The sequence below is a fragment of the Lagopus leucura genome, unplaced genomic scaffold (genome assembly GCF_019238085.1).
Source record: "Lagopus leucura isolate 7727_CA_CO unplaced genomic scaffold, USGS_WTPT01 Super-Scaffold_100014, whole genome shotgun sequence".
NCBI classification, from domain to species: Eukaryota; Metazoa; Chordata; class Aves; order Galliformes; family Phasianidae; genus Lagopus; species Lagopus leucura.
This window is the reverse complement of record NW_024962268.1, coordinates 13,020,842-13,046,626: the sequence shown is the minus strand read 5'-3', so window position 1 is coordinate 13,046,626 and position 25,785 is coordinate 13,020,842. Positions and strand designations below refer to the sequence as shown.

At 35.0% G+C, this 25,785-nt stretch overlaps 1 protein-coding gene across 1 annotated transcript in view; it reads right to left on the bottom strand.

The window, feature by feature from the left end:
• Nucleotides 1-238: 238 nt before the first annotated feature.
• Nucleotides 239-25,785, bottom strand: part of FGF10 (fibroblast growth factor 10) — a 58,867-nt gene continuing 33,320 nt past the window's right edge. Inside the window, exons 3-4 of the mRNA XM_042875508.1 lie at nucleotides 6,712-6,815; nucleotides 239-3,176 (exon numbers count right to left, since the gene is read on the bottom strand). Of these exons, the coding sequence (XP_042731442.1) occupies nucleotides 2,979-3,176; nucleotides 6,712-6,815 (302 nt within the window). The 3' untranslated portion in view covers nucleotides 239-2,978. The remainder of the gene's footprint in view (nucleotides 3,177-6,711; nucleotides 6,816-25,785) is intronic.

Here is a 25,785-nt window from a genome sequence, read left to right as displayed (position 1 = left end):
GTCTTAGTCTCTATTCCCCATATTTTATTACTTTTATTTAAATATAACATGCTATACATTGTTGCTCAGTGATTTTTGTTTTTCTTTTCTTTTTTAAATCTCTCCTCCTCAAGAGTCTGTCTGACAGAGAACAGAGGATATGGTTGAGGAACTGTGAAACTCTAGAAAAAAGGCCTGCAGCTTGCTCCCCTCCCACCACCAGTGGGTATTACAGATGTTAATCATGCAGGAATCATTGTTTCCTTCAAGGACATTTTATTTTGGTTCATTCTAAGAAATTCATGTTAGAAATGTCTCCTGACTCACTTTGGAAAAGTGATATTTTTCCCGATTTTGGCCTCTGAGCAGCATAGTGTTTTGAGTACTATGATAATATTTATGCAAAACCCTCCCCTGATCATATAAACTAGGTAATTCTGTCAAGAGAACCTCATTTGTACCCTAAATGTTCTTTAAGTAGTAATCCAATACTGCATTTGCCCAGGCTAACATTGAATGTTCATTGTGGGTGGTCCACTATGTCTTGTCAGTTCTAATTATCGATTACAAATTTTTAACAGCAGAAATTCACATTTATTATGGTCATTAAATTTTGCTGATCACCTAAAATTACACTTAAAATCTTAAGTTCTTATTTCCATTTCAAGAAAACCTCATTTGTGAAGAAGCAAGCTAAAGAACCATGAAATGTAATGTTAGCTATCAGTTAGAATGTTGTGTCTCGAATTACTTTCTGGTTTTAAAAGAGTTAACTTTATTTAAAGGCAGGAAATACAGTCTGACCACTTTGTATTTTCATGGGAAAGCTATTTTTTTTTTTTTTTAACAGCTAATACTTAAATAACAGATTAAGATTGAAGTGCTGGTTAAACATTGACTTAAATAACTTAGAGAAGATTCCAACAACACCAGCCTTTATAGAGATTAAACATTCTCAAAAAGAAACATTAAGCAAGGCTCTCCTTTGTACCAAAATACAGTTTCCAAACAATAAAAATAAAAATGACTTTTTCACAACAAGAAATATTGAAGATAAAACTGCATCATCAATATAATCTCATAGTTATCACTTAAAAGTATTTAGAACAAAATAATATTATACTACTTCTGTTTCTTACTACAGACACTGCAAAGGCTTAATTATTTATTTAGTGGAATACAATGTGAAGACAGTGGTACAAATTATTTGTTGTACTGTTTTCTATTTATCTGCTCTAACAAAATGAATCTCAATATGGTTACATTGGTGAGCTATCCAGAGCTCTATAAAATTACAGAGTAAAGCAAAACATAAAACAAACCTTATGTACCTTTAATTGAACAGACTTCATATTATGCTTAATTTTGTTATACTGCAGTTGCTCAAGTTAAGCCATGGGAATAGTAACACTTAATGAAAATGTGCTGGATATTATGCATTTGGAGCCTTCAGTGACTAAGGTGGATATGAAAGGCATGCTAAAGCTGGATACCAGCACAGCTTTTTTGTTGGCTCTCATATATAATATACATGTGAGTAATAATCTCTGATAAATGCACGAACATGATTTTGGATTCCCTGTCCCTCAGTCCCTATTTAGGTATTATTCCCATTCTTTTTCTGTGACTCTTCAAGCTGTTAACAAGGACAAATGTGCTGAATGGCCATATTAACTGAGTAGGGAGTGCAGGACTGTGTTTCTATCTCATCTTTCAGAGACTAAATTTAACTCCTACTTGGACGCCTACTTGTGTGACCTGGTGTAGGGAACCTGCTTTGGCAGGGGGGTTGGACTCGATGATCTCTGGAGGTCCCTTCCAACCCCTACAATTCTGTGATTCTGTCACTCTTGGAAATTTCATATTGTTTAATTTTAACAATGGAATTATCAGCGATTTTAACAGGACTGTCCACATCTAGGTTCTAGCCCAGTGCTTGCTGCAAAATTTCTTACTGATTGCAATGCATCTGTTCTTAATTCCACACTGAAGTCAAAGTCAGATGAATATACACACAGATACATCGATACCCAAGTACAGAGGTGGCCCCTGCTCTCAGTTTAAAAATAGCAGAAAGTCCCTTTGAAGCAAGTATTTCTTGAAGTTTGTTTTTGAGTGCTAATAAGTAAGAAAACCTCTCAAACATAAAGACACACAATACCATTAATCCAAGCACTGCATGTTTGGTCTTTTGCTTAAGTGCAAGAGAGTTAGAAAAAAAAACAAAACGGATTATACACACTAAATTCTGCCTTTAAAGCCTTGTCCATTACCTATTCCCACAGTACTTACAAGGTTCTGATATTTTAACTTATCAATCCTGTGTGAAGTACTGAGAAAAAGGGAAAACAACAAAGAAGCAAATGAGGAAAACATTTCAAATTAAAAAAAAAAAAAAAAGATATTTAACATCCTATTAAATAAATAATTTAGAGAGAAATAAAAAGGAGTGAAGTTAGAACATACAAGCAAACCATACTATTCGTTTTGTTAGAACAGTTTGATACTGCTTTGATTATATTTCTTAATCCTATCCATTCTTCCACAAGGCTTCTCCAGAAGCATCTTTATTTGTGCATATGACCCAAGTGCTTCCAGTAAATGCTTGCATGTCTAACTGTTCATAGGCTTGAATGAGCAATTAAGGTCTTTGATATGAGTTAGTATTCCATAAATAACTTTCCCCACGAAGATCATTCATTAGATTGTCTCACATTCCTTAAGTTCTGTTGCAGAGAGAAAAAAAAAATGTTCACACTGGCAATGACTTATATCCCCTTTGATTCAGCTTCTATCTTGCTCTTAAGATAGAACACTGAATTAAATAAAAGTATTTCATTTGCCAGTAATTAGTACAAAAACTTCAGAGGATTCCCCTGCTCTTTTCAAACAAGCAGATGTCTGCACTATTTCTTTGCAATTATTCTTCAAGAAGATTACCAATTATTATTGACATAAGAGCCTTTGGTTCAACTGCACTGATAGAATAGTTCCTCCATCTATGACACTACTACCATTGGAAGAAAGTGAGCTGAAGTGTTTTTTCTTCTTGTTTTCTGTCCCCTCTTTGTGGCTCCCCTTCCATTCAGAGCAACAAACATTTGCCTTCCATTGTGCTTCCAATTTAAGGATGCGTATGTATTGTATCCATTTTCTTCTATTCTTTCCTTCAATTTGCAATCACTATTAAACTCCTTCTGTTGAAAGAATAAAACAAATACACCCTTTCAGAACAGACGTAACATTTCACTGTGTACATACCATCGGCATCAACAGCACTTAGATTGCAAAAAGTGGAAAAAAGATCAGTTTTGCATAATTAAGGAATGAAATGACATAATTCACTTAGAAATGCAACTTCTCTGTAGTGGAATATAACAATATTAAATCAAATTCTCAGTCATAAAGTATAAGGTAGCAATCTTGGAATTGTTCATCATACCCCAGTTCTAATAAATACATCCCTTAAATATCTTGAATCAGATTATTGATACCATGTGTTAAACAAGCATGCATGGCTTAGGCTTATTTCTTATTGAAAGTGAGATCCTTTACACCACACTGGCAATGAAAAAGGACTTTTTTGATGAGTATAAATCACTGTTACACTGCTGTTACAGTGGATGTGAGGCCCATATACTTTGCTGAATTGATGGGCTTAGCCTAAAAAAGATTCATTTACTAGCCTTTACGATTCATATGTAGTCCTATGTCTTATTGAGAAGATAATCAAGTAAACTTGAGAGTAATTCTGGGTAGAATATTAGGAATTAATGTTTTCCATTTTTAAAGGAGGTCTACTTGCTGTTTAACTAGAAAGGATAAAAAATACAAGCACAATTTTTTTTTCCTAGAATGTTAAATGAACTTTTATCTGCTTCTCCACAGAAAAGAGAAAAATGCTTTGTTTTCACAAATGAGCAATTACTACATATAAATAAGTTAGATCACATAATTACTGATGTTCTCTACAGAAATCTTTTGAAAATGGAATATTCACAACGTAGTTAAACTGCAACCAAAAACTGGCCTTTTATTTCTTCTACATTTCAGATAACAAGATGCCATTTCACAGCTGAAGAAGAAACACATCAGAATCTCAGAGTATGATATATTAATTATATGTGATATTAGGTTACTTATGAACCAGATGAGAAATATATCTGAATAATGAAACATTTTTTATGGTACAAATGAGAATTTCAGGGATTTTTTAATTATGATGAAAATCCTTAGTTATTGAGCTAAAAATATAGAAAGTATCTGCATTAATAAAAAGGACATTGCTTGACTGACTTACATTGTTTAAAGTGAAATAGGGTAGGTAATAAGAATAATTAAAAATACACATTTTCATTTCTATTAATTTAAATCAAAAAAAGTTAAACTAGCTAGTGTTCAGTGCTTTGATATAGTAGGCATTTTCTGGTCTATCATTAATGTCTTCCTTAGTTGCTGTTCAGACCACAGAGCACACATATTTTCTTAACAGAAATGAGCACACTCAAATCCAATTGGTCTCTCAAAATGTTTTCCCGTTTTTGCATGAGTAATTATTTAAACAATCATTAATACTGATTGTATTCATACAGACAGATGTTTTACATACAGATTGTTTAACTTTTACTTGCAGTAATAATATGTCACCTCCCATGTCAAGATATTAAGAAAGCAGGTGACTATCAATCACATTTCAAATCCACAATAATTTCTCTGATCTGCCAGAATGTTATTTTGTTAAATAAATCAAATAATTTATCTTCCTTGTCTCCCTTGTTCTAACCAGTCAGTCAGATGCCAACGTATCTGATAAACAGAGAAAACTGATAAAAGAGAGACAGAGTCCTGATTTGTTTTCTGAGATGCAGAACCACACTGTAATCCAAACTTTTGTTTCTATTCTTAGACAATACAGAGAGAGGAGATGATGTTGAGAAGTGGCTAAGAATTATTATTGGCAGGGGTCTGAGTGTTAGCCCAGAATTGCTTTGCTCATTTCAAACGAATTTCAGTATATCCCTGCACCAGTGTCTATTGTGCACATGCTTAAGAGTGTTTTTAAAATTTTTATTAGTTCTGCTTTTCATATCCATCTGCAAGCTGCCACACTGTAGTAATATAAGTCTATCTGCAAGTCTTTGGGAGGATGGGAAAAATAATAACAGAAGCATTCTTGAAATCTCTGAAGTATTATGGAATACGTTTTGATAAGTCATTATGTTGTGATTTTATTATGTGAATATTGAAAAATTATCTCAGTTGGAATTAAAAAAAAAAGGCTCTCCACATTCGTATCCTCCTGTCAGCACTATTTCTAATACACTGTGAATTACTGAATCTTTTGGCAGCAGTTTCCACCTATGGTACATGAAAGCTGCTCCATTTTCTTTTTGTGCGTGTGTATGGTTGGCATGAATTCTCACACCAGCAGTGGCTAACAACTTGAGTAGGAAAACTTATTGCAGGTTTTGGGGTAGATCAACATAGATGACTGTGTGAAACGGAGACATACAAATTTATGATGGTGATTTAAGCTAGCACCTTTTCGTAGGTCCAGAAGCATACTTGTGATTAGTGTAGCACTGGAGCTTAACTGACAAAAGCTAACTTTGTCAGCTGCTCAGTGTACCTTTACAGCTATCAACAGTCAAGGACTGACCACTGATCATCTAGTTCTTCTGACTAGTGTAATTTTTCAAATTAAAATCTGCATTTATAGGAACTAAAGAATAATTTCTCTGTTCAGGCCTTTCTATTCTTAACACAGTTCTTCAACGTTAGGGGTCAAAGGTAACTGTGTGAACCAGGACTGACTAGAAACAGTGTGGATGAAGAAAGACAGTTTGCATTGTTTGTATGAACTAAAGCCACATACATAAAAGAATTGCTTCTTTACACAGTGGACAGATGTTTAGGTTCCCCTGAGCTTAGGTGATGTTCTTGCTAGTTTCAGGCTACCATTACTTTGCAATTTTCAGCAGGGACAGACTTAGCTACATTGTTCTCTTTAAAGCCTGAAAACTGGCTCATTACCTTTGTAGCTGACTTGTACGAAGAAAACAGTATGTAATAACACAACAATTTGGTGTCTGTGCCATTGTGTGGATCTGTGAGTATAAACTGGAGTTTGTTAGAATTATAGGTCATATTGCTTCCTGCTAAAAATATTTGGGTAGTAATTTTTTTTTTTTTTCTAATGGAAAGACCAGTTAACCCAGACTTACATAAATGCAAATTTATGGACAATTTTCAAATGATAGCCAAATTCTTCTCAGTCAAAATCTGTCTCCTTGTACTGTCTACAAATTTGCATATCAATTGGTATTGTCAATCTATAGCTGGCTGCTCTAGAAATTTTCTCAGCATTCATAGTTAGACAATCTGGTTAGACATCAGCTGAAGTTTTACAAGATTTTGGGTACAAGTTATCATTTCAGAATAATACAGTCTAATAAATGCGGTAGTACTACAGAAAAACAAGGAAATCTAATCTTAATGATTACATTTTGTAGATCCTTCTCAATCAGCTATTAGTAAGAAATGTGACTGAAGCAGTGCGCACAATAAATGCCTGGAACTCGGAGCATATGGATGTGATACTGCCAGAGGATGAAATTTTGATGAAGGGCTTTATTTAGAAGTAATACATGGGCAAGTAGGGTTTTCAGTAGGTAACAGGGGGAGGAATGATGACTACTGCCATCTGTTGAGAAAGTAAAAGAAAGTACTCACGGAGCCGTAGACTTTTCCTTTTTTGTTCATAGCTAAGTAATAGTTGCTTTTGATGGACTTAACTGCCACAACTCCAATTTCTACAGATGTTATCTCCAATATGCCTAAAAATAGAAATTAAAATATTTAATTGCTTCATTAAAGGATTTTCTCACTACAGAAAAACAGCAAAAAACTTGAACAATATTCCACCTCTAGTATTCAGCACCAACTGACCAATAGACTTCAGCAATACTCTTTTCCAAACCACTGCAAAAACATACACAAATATTGTTTCAATTAACATGTTTCCTTTGCTAACCCTGCATTTTAAATCCCATAAATACTGAAACAGCTCCATTCTTCTTAGCATAGATTTTCCTAAGATTTATCAGAAGAGACATCTGAACCACAGCATTAAATTAAATCTATAGCATATGTCAATAGAATGTTAGATTTATCCCAATCTACAAAACCAGTGGTAAACTATTTATTCCTTGTAGGACATTTAGATAAACTAAATCTCTTTGCTATGCTGAGCTGATAAATTCATTTTTTGGCAAGCGTGTTGACATCTTGGGATATAGTAAGACTAACCCTAATGGCCACATTATCTTCTTTGCCTTTCAGATATCAGAAACATTTTACTCTGTTTGTAATAAATATGATTAAGCCTTGTTTCTTTAAAACAAACTATTTCTGGGATACTGGATGGCTCAAGGGGCCAGTGATGGGAGACAGAGTTTTTCATCTCTATATTTTCTGTCTGTATTTTCTGCATACTGAGTTGGGACCGGTAGAAGATAGTAGCACTTAGATAGTGAGTGACTTCAGAAGTTTGTTTTCAGCTATTATTAAAGCAATTGGATAGCTACATTGTTTTAGCACATATACTTTCACATAGAACAAATACAGGTCCAACCAAATGACTTCAGAATGTTTGGGTTTTTTCTTCAGGTAGCATTGAGGCTCCAGAGTTTCTACTGATGTTGAAGTACTAATAGTCAAAATACAAGACCATTTAACTCAGTGCTCACAAAGGGGCTACCACTGGGGAAACTGCAAGAAGTGCAAAAGTAATGAGAAATCTTAGAGGAAAATATCCTATATGGAGCCAAAAAGGGTATTGGGTCACCTGAAACAACATTGATGAGTTAGCTCACTTAAAAAAATGAACCTGCAACAATTTCCTCCTAACTATGTCCATTGCATTTTATCTGAAAGAACTAGAAAATTCATGTTTTTTCATTTACTTAAAAATTCCTTATGCCAACAACACATCAACAGTATAGCTGGCTATTCAGTGCTTTTATCAGGAAATGCCCTGAAAACCATGCTGCTTACACACTGTGAAAGCATGTGGACTTCAGTACGCAGCAAAAACTCTTTCACTGTTTTTTTTTTTTTTATTAAATGAGAAATCAGCATGAAAAATCAGCTCTGCTAAGGATAGAGTTTATACATATATACCAAAATGTCTTCACCTTTGCTGTGGTAGTGCTGAATATCCACTAACTTTCTTACAGTTATATGAGAACAGATCTGCACAAATCTCCTCTCAAGCTTGAAATTCAGGGGATTTGAACTAACAGTGAAGACACAGTTACACATGGCACTGCAATTCTGCTACCTGTGAGGGAGCAGGAAAAACAGTTTCCAAACTCAGAGATATCCAATTCAGTAGCAGCAAAAGCCTCTCTGATATCTGGAACTGCCTCAGTACTGCCAAGTGGAAAAAGATATGGTCAGTTAGATAAACGAAAACTCTAAACAGAACTTCCATATGTTATTTCTGAGTAACGTTAGGTTGGAATTAGTGCAAGGTCCTTAGATGAAAATAAGATGACTTTAGTGGAATAATCTAGAAAGATCCAGAAAATGTGCAGGTAGAGTCAGTTAAGATCCATATCCTACTTTTAAGGCTGACTTTACAGTTGCAAAGGAGCTCTATGAAGAGAAAATGAAGAGAGTTGCACTCTCTAATCTCAAGAAAGGTTGGGAGGACTCCTTAAGGTCTAGATAGCTAGCTCATGACAAACAGATCTGTGAGCCCATACTGGCCAAAGGCTATTTTGATTTTTCTACTTAATAATGTTATGCATTTTCACAACAATGAAAAAACAGTTTCTTTCTTGATTTTCTGCTAGAGAATTAATACAGAGCAGCGGTCCTCAATACTTCTCTCCTGTTGGTTATCCTCTAAAGTAGTTGTGCTCTGAAGTCTCTAAAGCAGTGTTAAGTAGAACGTTTTAGGTTATGTGGGTGACAAGCCATTAAAGAGTAAGAAAGTGTGATACAACACTGTCTTCTTTTCATCTAAGTAAAATATTTTTAGGACTTTTCCATGCCAAAAAAAAGATGAGAAGAATTTAGATTCTTAGTCAGAAGAATGTTAGTGCAGAAATTAATATCTGTGTGCCCAAACTGTCTCATCAGTAAAACTAGGCTGGTTCCATCTCTAACAACACTAGTAACAATAAAAAGAGAATCTGATAGCGGAAAAATGTGCCATTGTTATTTGTTATATGTTGAAATGGATTAAACTAAATTACAGTTCGTCACATTATCCTTTAACAATCATACCATATTGGATTAACAGACTACTACACATGTGAAACTTCTGAGATCGGCTGGAGAAAAGCAGTGTTTAAATATGAAACTTGTATTGAATTACTTAATTTTAACAATTTTGCACTTGAATAACAATGATATATTACTCTGCAATACAACACCCAAGATAAAGTAACAGAAGTATTCACAGAATATATAAAAATATATTAATATGCTTCTGGTAAAGTTTGATCACAATATCCTATGCTATTACATCTTCAATGAGGCAGCCAAAAGAAAGTCATGAGCAATCTTATGACATTAAAATTATAAAACACAGTAACTGACTTGTTTCCACCACATTATGCTATTAACTGCAGCTAAATGTAGCTGAATTCTTCAAAACTACTATCAATTTGTTCTCATAACTACTGATCCGGGATATATTCTCACTATATTTTGTGTATTTGGAAGTTAAAAAATGTTATGTGATTTTCTACTCTTGACGTTTTGCCTCTTGGGCAGCAGGGATCTGGCTTGGTATGTATCTACCTTGCTGCTAAGTGCACATCCTGGAAAATTTATGGAGTTATGCACTCATTATAAGCATTCAATTATCTATTTTCTAAATTGGAAATTATTCAGCAACATTTACAGATTTTCATTGAGGAATTTCTTTCATGAGTTTCATAGAAATCTACTCAAGGCAATGGGAATCCTTTCATAGGTGTCAGTGATGTAGACACAAATTCCAGAGGTCAATATGAGAGCATCAACTCATCTGACACAGATCTCCACACAAAAGTGATAAGGAATTTCCAGAACGTTGAAACAGACTGGATTTAAATCAAGCCTCTTTGATGTAAGGGTGAAAATATGTATTTCATTATTCTTGAGTCATTATTAAATTCAACAGGAATGTGTAAAGAAAAGCAATTGAGACATACAGTATGAAGCATAAAACTGTAGTGTATTGACCATCTAATAAAACCGACTTTTCTGAGGGTGCACAATTTTCTATATTTTCCTCATAGTTTCTGTGATAGTCATGCAGCATGACTAGGCTTCTATAGCACTGAAATAAAAAATATAGATAATTTCCATTGTCTTTCAAGAATAAACACTTTAAAGTTTAATATTCTTCACCTGCTACAGTTTGGAAGCAAGAATTTATATATAGTCATAGACAATATAGCTGAAAGAATGTCATGGCAAGTGCAATCCTTGGCCTTAAATAGGAAAACTATTGTTGATAGATGAATTGTTCTTTTCACTTCTGTAAAATTAGAGGTGATTTATCTACAGTATTCACATTAGAATGTTTTTCTGGTATCTGACATGATCTTTTGACGTGATCAATTTTAGTCCATCGTTTCTCGTTTAAACAGTAAATTGGCAGGAAAAAAGATTTTTTTTTTTTTCCTGACAGAAATCTTTTACACATTCAGAAGTTATCGCATCTACTTTTCTACCTACTATCTTCAGTATTCCAGGCTAGTCCAGTTTTTCCGTGTGTTCCTTAAAGGTTTTAGATTTTCTAGACCTTTAAACATTCTGATTCATGTCCTCACAGCACAGCTGTAGTGCTCTTACTAATGTCTTACCGGTGTTGAAACAGGAAGAAATATTTCACATTTCCTGCAATGGATATATGCGTTTTCATACATTTATGCATATTTCTTTCTTCTTCACAGGAACATGATTCATCTCAATTTGTAATTTACCACTCTTAAATACTTGAAAGGAATGCAAACTTATCATATAATTGTGAATTTGTTTACTCCTAATTAAGTTTCATACTCTGCATATGCTTCAGGTAAGTGGTCTTTTCTTTATTCTGTCACTTTTCTAATACATCGTGCTTATTCAGACCTCCAAAATACTTGCAAACTATTCCATATTTAATAGAATCAACGACATTTATGACGGTATTTTCAATTCTTTCATTTAAGTTGTTCATAAATTTTAGGTTCTTCGAAGAGAATCTTGAAGAACCTGATGGCCCTGTTCAGACCAACACTGAAAAAACTGTTAGCTCCTTATACTGGTTTTCTATATAAGACTTTCACCTAGATTTTACTGGCAGATCTTGTTTAAGAGAATAGCCTTAGAAATATTAATTTCAAAAATCTTTTGCAAATGTATGACGTCTAACACTTCTCTCTTAAAATGGAGATTTTAGCCTATCACTCATGAAAACTGAGTAGATTTGGTATGAGTATTAATTCATTTAGTTAATCATTTCTTAGGTACTTATAATTTAAAAACTACGTTTCCCATCCTTCTTCTCAGTAGAGGTCTTGTCTTCAGACGTTTTGTTTTTCTCATTATAAAGATAGCTGTTTTATATTTAGTTCATCTTCAGTCATCTCAGAAGTCATTTTCCTTCTCATTTTCAGAATCAATCTTTAGAAGCCTGGTCAAACCACTGAATAGAGAGTAAATTTTTTCAAGTAAAAACCAAGTAAATCACCCAAGTTAACTTGAACTTGCTGTTTTTGTATTCTAGCCTATGTCATTTCATATTTGGAATTCATGTTAGTTTTCTGTAAAGACAGAATCAGAAACAGTTTTTCAAATACTAATACATTTTTTTGTATCTGATTTTGTTCTCAGCATCATCAGATACTAAATTAATAAAGTAAATAATTTCTATTGAATAATTTCATTTGTAATGAGATTTGATAATGAGCAATAAAAAAAATATTATTTTCAGGGGGAAAAATCAAGTCAGTAGTTACTAATTTCTTGTTTCATGTTCTTTAGGAGTGTGGAAAGAAAAATAGAATTACAAGTTAAAAAAAGAGGACAGAAAAACATTGTGGATTCCGTTATGGTTTTAAAACAGATAGTACACTATTATTTTACAGCCATTACTCTGTAAACTTCAACAATTGTAACTAATCCCCTTTGACCACATCCACTGTAAAAGCATGGCTTTCAATATCCAAACCATTTCCATCTCAACATAATTAGAAACATTTTAAATATCAAGAGATGTGCCCTGTAGCTATGCATGTGCTGTATTTACAGGTCCCAAGGGCTAGGAATACTCCCAGTGGAACCCAAATATATTTAACTTAAATAAACTGTATTTTTACGGTTTATAAAAGTGATCATTATATAAATGAGAAAGTAAAAGAAAGCTGTCTTGCTGCACACAGAGGGACTGTTTAAAACAAAACAACAACAACAAAAAAAACAACTCTTTCATAATTCTGAACTCTAATTCAAAATTTCTTATGCTTTTATAAAAATGTCAGTGATATGAAGCAAAAAATTTACATAACATCCTATAACATCCTGAAATTATGTCAGGCAATTTCTTCACAGAATCATGGAATGGTTTGGGTTAGAAGGGACCTTTAGAACCATCTAGTTCCAGCCCCCTGCTGTAGGCAGGGACGCCTCCCATTAGAGCCCCATCCAGTCTGGCCTGAAATGCTTCCAGGGAGGGAGCATTTGCAACCTCATTGGGCAACCTGTTCCAGTGTCTCAACACTCTCACAGTAAATAATTTCTTACTGATATCTAGTCTAAATCTACCCTCTTTTAGTTTAAAACCATTTTCCTTCATCCTATCGCTAACTACCCTTATAAAAAGTTGCTCCCCAGCTTTTCTGTAGGCCCCCTTCAGGTAATGGAAGTCTGCAATAAGGTTTTTCCTTTGTTAGAAAACAGTAAACTTGACATGGTACAAGATACATTATCGATACTCAATCACGCCATTTAATAAGAACCACATGATTCTGGGGCCAAATTGAACTTTGCATTGCGAAGCGGTGGCCATTTTTCTTTGTCCTGTGTAAAGTAAGTTCTTAAAATGCACTATATGTTTGCCATGCTAGTTTTAAAGTAGAGGAAAAGAGATATCTTGCATCCTCCCCTGTTCAGAGTCTTGCCATCTCAGACAAGATGCCACATATATGGAAATCCACAGCCAGTCCCTCCTGTTCATTTTAGTTCTTGTGAATAAATATTGCAGATGAAGAGTGATTTCAGTTGGATGGTATGTGATGATAACTGAGAGTATCTGAAAGTTTTCCATTTCCTAAATGATGGCAAGAAACTGCTGGGCCTGTGAGGGCAGCTGCTGCTCTTGGCAGGTAACTGGGTAACTAGAGAGAGGGAGACTTGGCAACACACCTCTAACCTGAGTTGTGAGATGTTTGGCTTGGTCTACATCCATGGATAGTCTCTGGGAGGGCTCTTTTGACTGATGGTGGCTTGGATCACGCAAAGTAGGTGATAAAGCATCATGTTGAAGATTTCACTGTTCAAAAACCTGTTCTTAACAGGTGATTTGAAAACAGATTTTTTAAAGAAGTGAGAAGATTGATTGGATGAGGACATACAGGAAAAGAGTGAAATGCTAAGGAATGAGAGGCTGCTGAGTCTGTTTCCTTCCTCTTCTACCATTTACATCTGTGGAGGGCATGTTGAAAACATCTCGAAATCAGAACACATTCCTATTTTTTATTTGTTTTGCTAAATAATTGTTGACTTCAGAAAGAAGAAGATTATGGAGCAGAAAATAAACCTATGAAAAATAAAATGGCATATACAAGGGCTGCCTTTGGAAGCACTTTCAATCAAGCAAAGTAGTTCCACTAAAATGTAATGTTCTGGATTTTGTGGCTGCATGTGAAGTATAGCTTCAGGTGTAAATCTGCAACACAAAAGTTACAGACAGAAATCTGAAATAAGCAACAACTTGAACTATAACCTAAGCTTCAACGTAAAACCAAAATTTTATTTGAAGTTAAAATCAGTTTGGTGCTTTTTATTATTATTTAATATTTGTTGAGACCTCAACCCTTCCTTCTCTAAATCAGATGTTCAAACATTGAAATACCACAAAGAAAGTTTCTGATATGTCATAGTTAGATCAAATGTAACCAAAATGTGAATGTCCCATGAGGTTTTTTGACATCTGATGCATGTTGATAAGCCTGAGATAAATGTCCAAACTTCTGAAAGACTGTGGGAACAGGACTTCAGAGCCCTCCTGCATGAGAACAGTATTGGCATAAATCATGAAACATCCATTGTGCACAAGGACCATAAAAAAGACTAATTATTAGAGCTCTTTATCAGATCCACAGAGGGATTAAAGGAAAATAATTTTCTCCTCCTTTCCTATCTACTCCTTTTATGAGTTTGATTCCAGAACAGAACAAGGACCACTCAACCAAAGCTGCTCTGTACACTTAAGTAAAGGGAAAGATGGAAACACTATCGTACATATGAAGAGAAAATCTTGATACAATAGTAAGATCTGTTAGCCAGCAAAAGAGGAGCTTAAATTTAGCTACTTCATGTAGCTGAATGTCAGGAAGCAATCCTGACATGCATGTGAAATACATTCTGACATGTAATTAAAAATGAATTCTATCCACTAGTCAGTGAAGAAATAGGCAGTTCTTAATACCAGCGCTTTCTCTGCTAGATGTCAAAAGTCAGATGTGAAACTTAACCAAAGTGAATGCAAGAGAACACATCTATGCTTTCATTTGAGCTCAGATTAGTTTTTAGGGACACCTTGTCCCTCACTTTCATCACTTATGTGCAATCATGTCATCTTTTCTCCACAGTACTGCTGGAGTTATTTAAAGAGAGAGAAGATGACAAAGGCTCTTTCTTCCTTCTTTAAATTTAATTTATGCTATGGAGATGGAGTGGCTATAAAGCCAAACATATGTATCTATACCAATCGTAGTTTAGATTTCTTGAGCTACATGCTTTGAGCCAAGACAAGAATAGGTACTGCTAGCTCTATGAATGTTGATGGAAAATGTAAGAATCTGAAGACTTCAGGCTGCCAAATGTCAGAGTTAATTGTCTGAACTGTTTCTGGGATAGAGGAGTTACAACTGATAACTCAAACTGACCAAGTTATTGTAGTAATTCACAGACCAAGAGGAAAAAAAAGAGGAAAACAGAACACCCCAAACTGATATATATGGTTAGATGCATTGTTGTGCTTACCTGGTTTGTTAGCTCTGTTGACAGAGGCAAGTTAAGGATTTCCAGCCCTCCCTTCCCCCTAATATTTTTCTCTGCCTCTGCGCTGAAGTTCACCAACCCTCCAAATATAACTGTGGAGAAGCACTGTAAACAAAATGATTGGAATGGTCTGGCTTGGAAATAAGCTTTCAGTATGAAACAAACCAACCATAAGGAATAAACAATCCAAGTTCTTGCAGTCATCCCTGTTTTCTAGACCTCCTATTGCTTTCTTTCTGGTCTCTTTCCAACAGCTAATTTTTTTTAAAGTGAGGTGCCCAAGACTGGACCAGTATTCTGACTAAGGTCTGATGGGTACTGAATAGAGCAGAAAGATTACTTCATGTCTTTATAAGGAAATTTGGATACCAATCCAAATCCTAATCGAAACTTGGCAGACTGTTTATGTTTCCATTTAGTAGACAGGACCAGGCACTCAGGAGTTCTTCCAAGACTTAAATTTTTATGTCTCCATCAAAATACATAAGATGGTGCAAATCTTCTAAGATACCAATACTGCTCGATACATTTCCTCAAAGGTGTATGGAGCTGCTCATTTGTAACCTATGCGGAATCCCATTTTATCTTTCACATTCATGAATATTATATTCACCTCCTGCATTTTACCATTTGTACTAATTTCAATTTCAATAAGAGAGTGAATTGGAAGAAACTTTCCATTTATTGCCCAGCCTAACACACAAGGAAAGGATAAGATACAGCCAATGTCATGGTGAATGAAACATTCAAAATGAATGGTTATTGACTAGAGAAATAATTCTCCTTCAGTTACAGTCTCAAGAAAGGCAGGTCTTTACTTCTCAGGCAGTCAGCTAATGCTCAGCTATAAGCTCTTCGGAAACACACTATATTAAAACTTTGGGCACAAATTATATATAATGGGGCACTTAGGCACTAGCAGATAAGAGCAGATGGAAATGAGCCTGGGTGCCAATGAAGTCAGATAAATAAAAGGTATTCCAATGAGAGGTTGTATCTGTGCTGTATGATGTATGAAACAGTGTGCTGCAGGTGGCCTCTGATGCTCCTCTCTCAACAGTCTTTATCCAAGGGACAGGTCTGTTGCCTCCTACTGAGACTGTTTTAGCTATTCTAGTCAAGAGGGCTGAGCAGCGCATGATGAACATGAAAGAACAACGAGAGAACATTTCTCTCATTATTTTTAATTATTATTTTTAATAGAATTATTTAGGAATCTTATAATAAAGAATTATTTTTAATTTGTTGTGATAGATCTCAACTCAACTCCTTGTTATACAGTACAGTGAGATTGGAAAATATCTCTCAATTGCTATTCTCAAATACTTATCTTCTTGTGTAAGGTGGGAGACAAAGAGAAACTTACTGCATAACCGTAGCACCAAAGCTGGGAATTTAGACTGCACTGCCAGAAGGTAGGATCCACTTCTAAAGCTGTATGAACAAAATGACCTAAATTTGGGGTAAAATGGAAAATCATGAAGTTCTAAAGGCTCCTTTTCATGGGACTTATGGCTAGGTACAGATTCTAGTGCTATCCTGCTACTACTGTATTTCTACGTAAAAATCTTGCCAAATGCACTAATTCGCCACATCAATTAGTTGTTGGTTCTAATGCTTTATGTGTGTTTTTGTTTCTCACAGGAAAAAAGGTACTTCATATATGGGATCTGTTTGTTTATAATGTAAGACAACCCCTGGACAGCGATAGTGATCACTATTTTTCACGTAATTATCTTAGGTGGCAGTTACTCGTAAATATTTTCAGTAGTGTTCATCTACAATGTCATAAATTATCCCAATATAGCTTGGTCACAACAGTAACATTTTTTAAAAAAGAAACATCATAATGATTGAGGGAACAGAATGAAGATTTTGGAAGAATAGATTGGGGCAGCTGTACGGAAAGGGTTATTAGAATCAGTTATCAGTAAATGACTGAAAACAGCATTTCATATTAGTCCTTTACAGCTTTTTTCTTCTCCAAATTATTTTATTGACTCCTCTGGATGTGACAAAATGAAAGATAGGTCTTTGCTCCTAATACTCGTTTTCATATAATTTGGGTCTATAATTTAACATTGTCAAAGACTATGAGAAGCTCATAACTCTGGAGAATCCGTTGCCAATGAACTACTGTCTTCAGTTTTTCAGACGAGATATTTACTGAAAAAAATAATATCAGCATGGATAATCTTGGAGTAAATAAAGAGACTGAATGGACTGAGAGATTCATTGCAAGTTGTTAATGCAGAAGAAGATGTTAAGGCCAATAGTATATTAGCTTAAAAGAACTACTTACATAGATGACCTTGTATCATGATTTCATTGCTTTGCCTATTTATTTTTTGTTTTCTTTGACATTGTTTTCTTTAATTCATCCTAAATTACATACAATGAAAAAGGTACCATTCAGTAACTGCAAGTATTATTCTTGTTATGTTATCAGCTTCTTATTTTTAATGTTAGATTTTATACTTTGTCTTACATATCCCATATAATTTCATTCAACCATCAATGGTATGCTGAAACACTAAAACAAGTAATAAGGTCTGTACTCTTGCACACAGATATAAACTCTTGCCTGCTATAGTACAAGCACCTGATATACGTCTTTCACAGTGTTTTCATCTTTAATACTTGACTGTCTTCTAACCTAGCTGGACCTGGTATCTTCAGTCTTCTAGTACAAACAATTTTTTTTAACTCCTGATGAGCAGTGATAAGTGCTGTCTTCTTAAACATTCATTCAACACCTCATCAAAAAGCAGAATGACAAAATCGTCAGTCTTATACAGAAACTTAAAAGGCTGATCTGCAGGGCACAATCACTTCGCACTCTTCTGCTTTCATTATCTTCTAGTCTCTTTCTATTTTGTTTCCCATCTTGCCCACTGACATCTTCAGATAACAGCTAACAAGCATGTTTTGCACACAGGATTATCTGATCTAATTGCACGTGTGGCCTGGGTCGCTGGAATCTTCTTGTTTCTCTCTTTTATTGAAACACACCAGAATCCTGTGCAATTGTGAGTATACAAAGCTATGCTTGGTACAGTTAGTGGACAATGGGATACGTAATGTCTGGTACATTCTTTCCACATTTTCTATTCAGCCTACAATGTTTAAATTGAGTCTTCTGCTCATTGGGTTTTAACAGCACAAAATCCCATTCAACTCACTGGCATCTATCTAACCCTCAGCTGACAGTAAGTGGGATTTTTCCTGCAATTTCAGCAGAATCCTTGCTAGGGAATATGTGAAGTTAAGGCAAGCAAACTGCTGGCGCTCTCCTCCATGCACTCGTATGCCTGATTCAGATGTAACTTTAGTTACGCTACTGCCTAACACTGCAAAGAGCGCCTGGACCCTCGATCATTTAATTAAAATTGTCTGATAGTCATACTTACACCTTCTAGAATGGACTGGCGTATCTGTGAGAGTGCCTGGGACATATTTACTCTGACTATTACCTCTAAAGACTTTAGGCAAACCTTCTGATATATTAGTAAGTTTGTTCAGTTCTGAGTGTCTGACATGTTGTGAAGACTGTGTCACGTCCCACCAGTGTGCTGCTTATGCTGCCAAGGTTGTGTACACCTCCTCTTGCAGGGCCCAGCATGAGAATGCATAAAGTCAAAGGAACCAAACCAGAGCAAAATTTTCTATGCACACCCTTATTTAATGGGGCAACTATATTCCCTAGAAGGCATCATCTCTTTTATGTACATGCTGTGGAGCTGATCTATAGGTAGCAATAAAAAAAGAAGTAGTGGGTTAAAAATAGAGAACATAAGAAATCACTTTTTTCAGAAAAGTCACACTTAAAGTTTTTTGCATTGTTTGTCCTCAACTGGGAGCAAATGCAGAGATATTACAGGATTTCAGCTGACAAGGCAGTAAAATACCAGATAAAATTAAACATAGATGGGTTTTGTAAAGTGCACATAGGGAAGAGTGATGTTGATTTCATAAAAATGAAACGTTATACCTTATGGCTCAACTACCACTCCTCAGTCATATAACAAATAGTAGAAACAAAAATTTAGGAAAGTACAGAAAAGGAATAAGGAATTTTTAGGAAATAGAAAATATGAAGTGTCTTAATCTGTCTGTGCTTCCATTTTGAACATGCAGGCTGCCTAGTCTCTCATCTCATAAAAGAGAGAATAATAGTAGTGAATCTACACAAAAGAGGGACATGCATGGTCAGAAATAAGAATAAGCCTGAGAAATGACTGAAATTTAGGCTTTTAAGGGTGTAGCAGAAATTAATTGAGCAATGGAATTGTGGGCAACTTTGAGAAGGTGAAGAAAGGAAAACTATGATGTCTCTCAAATGAAATTATTGGCTAGATGCTGAAAACAAAATAATTTATTTTTTCACATTCTACTTGTTAGATAAAAGCAGACATTGGTGGGATGTCAATATACATGGAGAGCAATCCAAACAATTAACTAAAGAAATATAGTTCTAGGACATGAATACCAACATTAGTGTCTGAACTGAATACTAATAGATACTGGAAAAGCATAATAGGCAGTTGTCATTGTATGTGCTCTTCTTTTTGGGCTTCTGCCACTGCTACGCCAAAAGCAGGAAATCAGACTGACCTTTAGTCTGAAACGGTGAGTTTGCCTTTTAGTTTATACATATACATCCTCTCATATAGGGAAACGGAAAGAAGTGGAGAAGCAGCCAACACAAATTTGTCAAGAGCAAATTCTGTCAAATAAATTTCATTTTATGACAGTGTAACTGCTCATATCTTGAAAAGAGCTAATTAGTTAGGCTTTTGACCCTATCACATTACATTATCTCAAATGCACTAAGTACACATAAAACTGTATTTTAAGTGCGATGAAAATCAAGCTAGAAAAGTTTATTAAAAGAATAACTGTCAATGATTCACTGCCAGGATGGAATGAGATATTGAGGAAATACAAATGCAGGGTGGAAAAAAAAAGATTTTGCAGAAAAATCTCTGTGTGGCTATTTGTCCACAGTCTGGACTTGAGTGAACAGCATGAAAAACAAGCATCTCCCTAAAACATCTGAGCATGGGTAGAGGGAGTAAAACAAAAGAAAATCTTTCTATTGCATGCAGCACTTGGAATGTATAAATTGGGCTCTGTGCTCATTTCAAGATGTGTCTAAAGATGGACAACTAGCATTGTGACATGTTGAAAAGGAAAGTGAAATAAATTAATCTTGTTTATCTTAAGAAGAAGAGATTCGAAACAGTAAGCATATGAGTAACTTTCAAGTACCTAAAAGAGGAGAGGAATACTCCATCGAAGAGGAGAAGAAACAGTGGGCTCAACAAGACAGAAAACTAAGAGTTGGTATTAAGGAAAAATTTTAATAAGGGTGGTGAAATTTCTCTATATTCTTTGCAGATGCTTTGGAGTGTGTGATGTCTTCCAGAACAGATGTTTTTACCTACAAGTAGTCAATGAAATGTTGCACTTGTTGCACAGCGTTCTGTATAGTATTTGCTTAGCATGTCCAGCATTTTCAGAAATGCACAGAATTATAACGTTCATGGTGCACATGTGACCTCCTGAAATATTCAACACTTTTGGCTACTGAGAAGCCAGTCGGAACTGGTAAATCCTATTGAACTTGGGGTTCAGAATCCAAAAGCTTGACTCCCAGCTACAAGAGTTAGATATCTATGGGACTTCTTTCAAAAATTAGGTTTACAGACAGTAAGTGTTCTAATAACTAAGGCACAAATTTCACAGAAACACTTCTGTAAATATTATTTTCAATGTCCTTTTTCCCCTGCCTACCTCCGATAAATTATTCTCATTTTATTCACCATTTCTTGGGCCTCTTTTTCTCCTTAAATCCACACTGTAATCCTCTCCTCTCTCCTTATGGAAGTCACAAAAACAACAACAACAAAAAATTTTTTTATAAATCAGCTTCATACAAAAAGAGTAAGCTGAAATATTCGACTGAGAATCACAGTAGCTGCCTTTAAACTGTCAGTCTATTTATTTACTTTATTTATTATGCTGCTTGAAATCTGCATGCGCCAAGACCACGCTCTGGGAGATCCTTGCTGTGTATAAAATAACACAACAATTAAAAGTTACAAGGCACTACTAAATCTATTGTCATCCAACTGCACAATTCTAACTCACTGTAACTCACTTCCATGCTGCTACAAAGAAATTGGGCTGCCTGATCCCACTCTGTGCCTCCAATGACATTGTCAGCTGCCTACAAAAAAGTGCAAGCCCCCAGGGAAAGCAGACAATAACAAAACTAGAAGAAAATTATTTTTTGTACTGAGATATAAACTAAATTGCATATTTTGATATATTGATATGATTTGAAATTACTCTACAAATATTCCCTTCTTTATGACAGCAGAGAAACATCACTGTGATACTGACAATATTTGCAAGTGATCTGTAATTTCCATATCACGTATGTTTCGTATATACACTGAGCTGTAGCTGGTGTCCCATAAAATTTTGAATAAATCAGAGAATAAATATTCCAGTTTAGCAAAACAACTTCTTAGTTCTCTATTATCTGGTGCAAGTTCTGTCAAGTTTTTGAAAGAATCTCAAAGATATTGATGCTGCTGCTGCAGATATCAGCTGGCAAAACCCGGTACTCACTGCTGTCAGCAGTCACCCAGGCCCTGTTTTTGACCACCCCCATGGTAATGAAATTTTTACTAATGACCAATCTGAACTTCACCTGGTACAGCTTTGTGCTCTTCCCATTCTCCCATCATAGACCTTTCTTCTTCAAGAAATCTGGATTAATACTTAGAAATAGGTGGACTAAAACAAATGACTAATGGATTTATTATACTCAGCGATGTCTTCTTACTCAGGCCTCATAAAATAGTCCTGATCTGTGTGCATCAAAAAAGACTATTTCTATTTACTTTTACTAGACATAGTGCTGAATGACATGTTCCCATTGTGTACATAATAGTGTAAATAATACAATATTCCTGAAAACCTGTGACCCTTATTCCAGTATCATTAAGTACCAGAGATCAGGTTTAGAAGCCAGTAACTTACGTTCAATCAGGAGACTGTTTTGCAGAATAACAGCAGATTGAAATAGAACTTGAATATCTGAGTTCCATTTCAGAATTTCATCCAGTGAAGCTACAATGTTTACACAGAGTAAACTGCTCTAATTATCTTAACTGTTTTACATATCAGGTGATTCCACTGTTGTGTGTCATAGAAAAGATTTCTAGATGTCTTTTTGATTCATATTACAATTTAAGTTGGGAAAATCTCTTGATCTCCCTGCTCAGAACAGGGCCATGTTCCAAGATTCGTTAAGTTGCTCTATTTCTCCTCTGTGGTATTTTTATGATCTCTCATGTGTGGAAAAGAGCTATGCAAGCTTCTATCACTGAGGATCCTTAGTTTCCATAAAAAATCTCTTCCAAAATTGGGTCTGCCATATGCAAAGTGAAACCTCAGTGGATGTCACTGGGGTAGAACTGGCATTAGATTCAAACCTGGACCTAATTCCACTGTAAATTAATTAAAAACCTTAAGCTTTGAGAAGATCACTGACTTTTGACAAGAAAGTGGCTAATGGGACACTGTAAAACACATGCAAGAAGACAGTGACAGCTGATTCTGATTTCTCTTCCAACATGTGGATTATGTTACATTCACCCAAATACTAAGCTTTCATCTCAAAGAGTTGTGAAGGTGAATGCTTCTGAGGGTCTCATTCTCTAATTATGCCTGACTTAGAATTCACTTGACTTTGACTAACACACATAGGAAGTCAGGTTCTGTTAGCTGCTCCACCTTTCACCTTACCACACATCTGGGAAGTATTCAGATCAAGATCATAACCTTACATTCTGGCATTAGCTACCAAAAAAAAAACCATTAAAATATCACCAACAATTTGCCTTTGAATGGGAAAATTAGAAGCATACTTAAGATGTAAACAATGTAGTGGCACTAATATTGCTGGTAATGATTAAAGGCTGCTACTTTAACTATAATAGAGTAAACTAAAACTGACAGTCCTGGTGCATGCCCATTTTCAGTTAAAATAAGATAAGAAAATCCCAGTGGTATATTATATTCTGAAAGCTGGGAATATTTAGAGATGAGTATACTCAGAGAGGTATACAAATGAAAAACAGTACGTGTAAAGTACTGTAACAGATTTGTGGTTACAAACCAGAATTGGGAATAGGACCCAGATCTTCCAACTAACAAGTCTATTTCTTGAATAGAAGTAAAGACAACCTGTAGAAGGCTAATGGACCCATGGATAACTTAGAGAGTATGCAGTAGAGTACAGCATTTATTAGCCGATTCATTTCACATTAATTAGCCAATTTATTAGATTATCATTGCCATTATTATCATTTTGCTTCATGAAAACATACAGTCAAATACTGATACATATAGGACTTTCAGGGGGAGAGCAGCTGGGGCATTCCACAAATGGAATGGGGAGGTCTAACTTCCCTTTCTCTTTCTGTTTCCAACACCGTACTTAAAACCCAAAAGTAAAGTTGGGTTTCTGTTGTGAAGGTTTTTATGTTAGTCATACTGGCAGATCTTTTTCATTCCTAGGATTACTTCTATTTTGAGATTACTGTTTTTTTTCTTTTTTTGTTTGTTTGATTGTTTGTTTTGTTATTTTAAAGAAATGATTGCCTAGTATAAAATATCCAGAGACTGAGCAGAGATCAACCAATGGAAGACAAAGCAAAAAAAAATAATTTAGAAATAAAGTATAATTTAATGAGAAATTCTGGCCAACTTTTGATACAAGCTACGGAAGGTAGCGGATGAATATTCTGCATATATTGATACATCTAAACCAAGACTCATCCCTTTCTTGGACAAAAGTGAGTTATGCTGAAAGTGCAAGTTACTATTCTCTCTTCAGTGGGAAATGCAACAGGCTGTGACATAAGCAGTGAGATTAGATGTTATGGATCTTTCCATAAAAATAAGAACTCTGAAAAATATTGCATATTAGCAACTTGCTGTCTATTTTCCTGTTCTTTTCTATCCCCCCAAAGCTGTATTTTCAGATTAGAGTTGTAGAAAACGAAATTTCCTTCCAGAAACAAGTACTTCCTACTGTATCAAATTTTCACATTAATAAGTAGAAAAACAGTTAGGCTCTCAAATTCTGGAGCTGTATATGCTGCTAAAGATGGTGAAATGAGATACAGCACAGGTTAACAAAAGCATCTGTCTTGAATGTTTAGTTTCTTGAGCCTTTGATGTGTTTCAAATATCAGTAGAGCCTTCTCCTCATCTTCCGCACTGCAGCGCAAGTTCAAAGAAAAACATATTATGAAAAGCTGAATTGTAAAGAAAGATTTGTAGTAGCTTTGAACTGCCACATAAAGTTTTGTATAACTTTATAAGATATGTTATAATATCTGAGCTAACATAAATAGTTTTGTTAGTTGTTGATAATTTATCTATAACAGGAAAAATAATTGCATGTGGAGGAAATAAAGTATAGGTGGGGACATCATGAGTATACAGGATGTAAGCTAGCCATTGGATTTACTGTGAAAAATTCAATTTCTATATAAAATATAACAATTTTAGCAGAAGATCCTAAACAAACAAAAATTTATTTCAAGGGTTTGTTTGTTTTGTTTTGTTTTGTTTTTAAATTATTCTACCCCTGTTTTTGAATATCCTTGCTCCTCACAGAAGAGATATGCACAAGTCTGGTATGAAGGATCTACAAAGAGAAGGTAACACTGAAAAAGTGAGTGCTTGTGTTAGTTAATAACTAGCAGATTTGTGTAGTCTTTGCTTCATTTTTAGTATTAAAATTTAGCATGTTTGCTCATTTAAGAGAAACAGAAATTGCATATAATCCTGCCGTCTTTACCCTTTAAGAGCTTCCTCTGTTCTCTGTGTGTTGCTTTTCCTGAAACTACAGGATGAATCAGCATTGTAAACTGACAAATCATTGTATCTACTATTACTTCTAGCTATGCAGGGCTAAAACAGTGAATACTGACTTGCACTTCAAATAACTTACATTTGTTTCCTTCAAACAAACATTGGATTAATATGCAGATTTTTGAACATCTGCGACAATAAATTTCAAAGTAATACATGAGTGTGATGTGTGGAAACAACATGTGAAGGTACATGTAAAACAGCATGTGAAGGTACTGGAAGTAGAGTCTGTATGGTGGCAAGGAAGCATGCAACACTGTATGTGCAACAAACCCTTCAATACATCCAAATCACTTGATATGACTACAGCACATTTAGAGCTGTATGTTTACTGTATGTCTGATCAAACAAAAAAACCCTAGGTAAATAATATGTTCAATGTCATCGCATTGTTCAGACAAACTATTTCTTGTTTTGTATTTCTACAGAGCTGAGAATAATTGAACTAATCACAGATTTCTAAGTGTCCAGCAGATGATGTATAGTTCAGCAGGGCGATTCTGCCCAGTGGCTTGACTGCTACTGGTCCTGAAGTCACCAGCTAACTTGAACACCTCTTAAAGCTATCTGGAACACTCT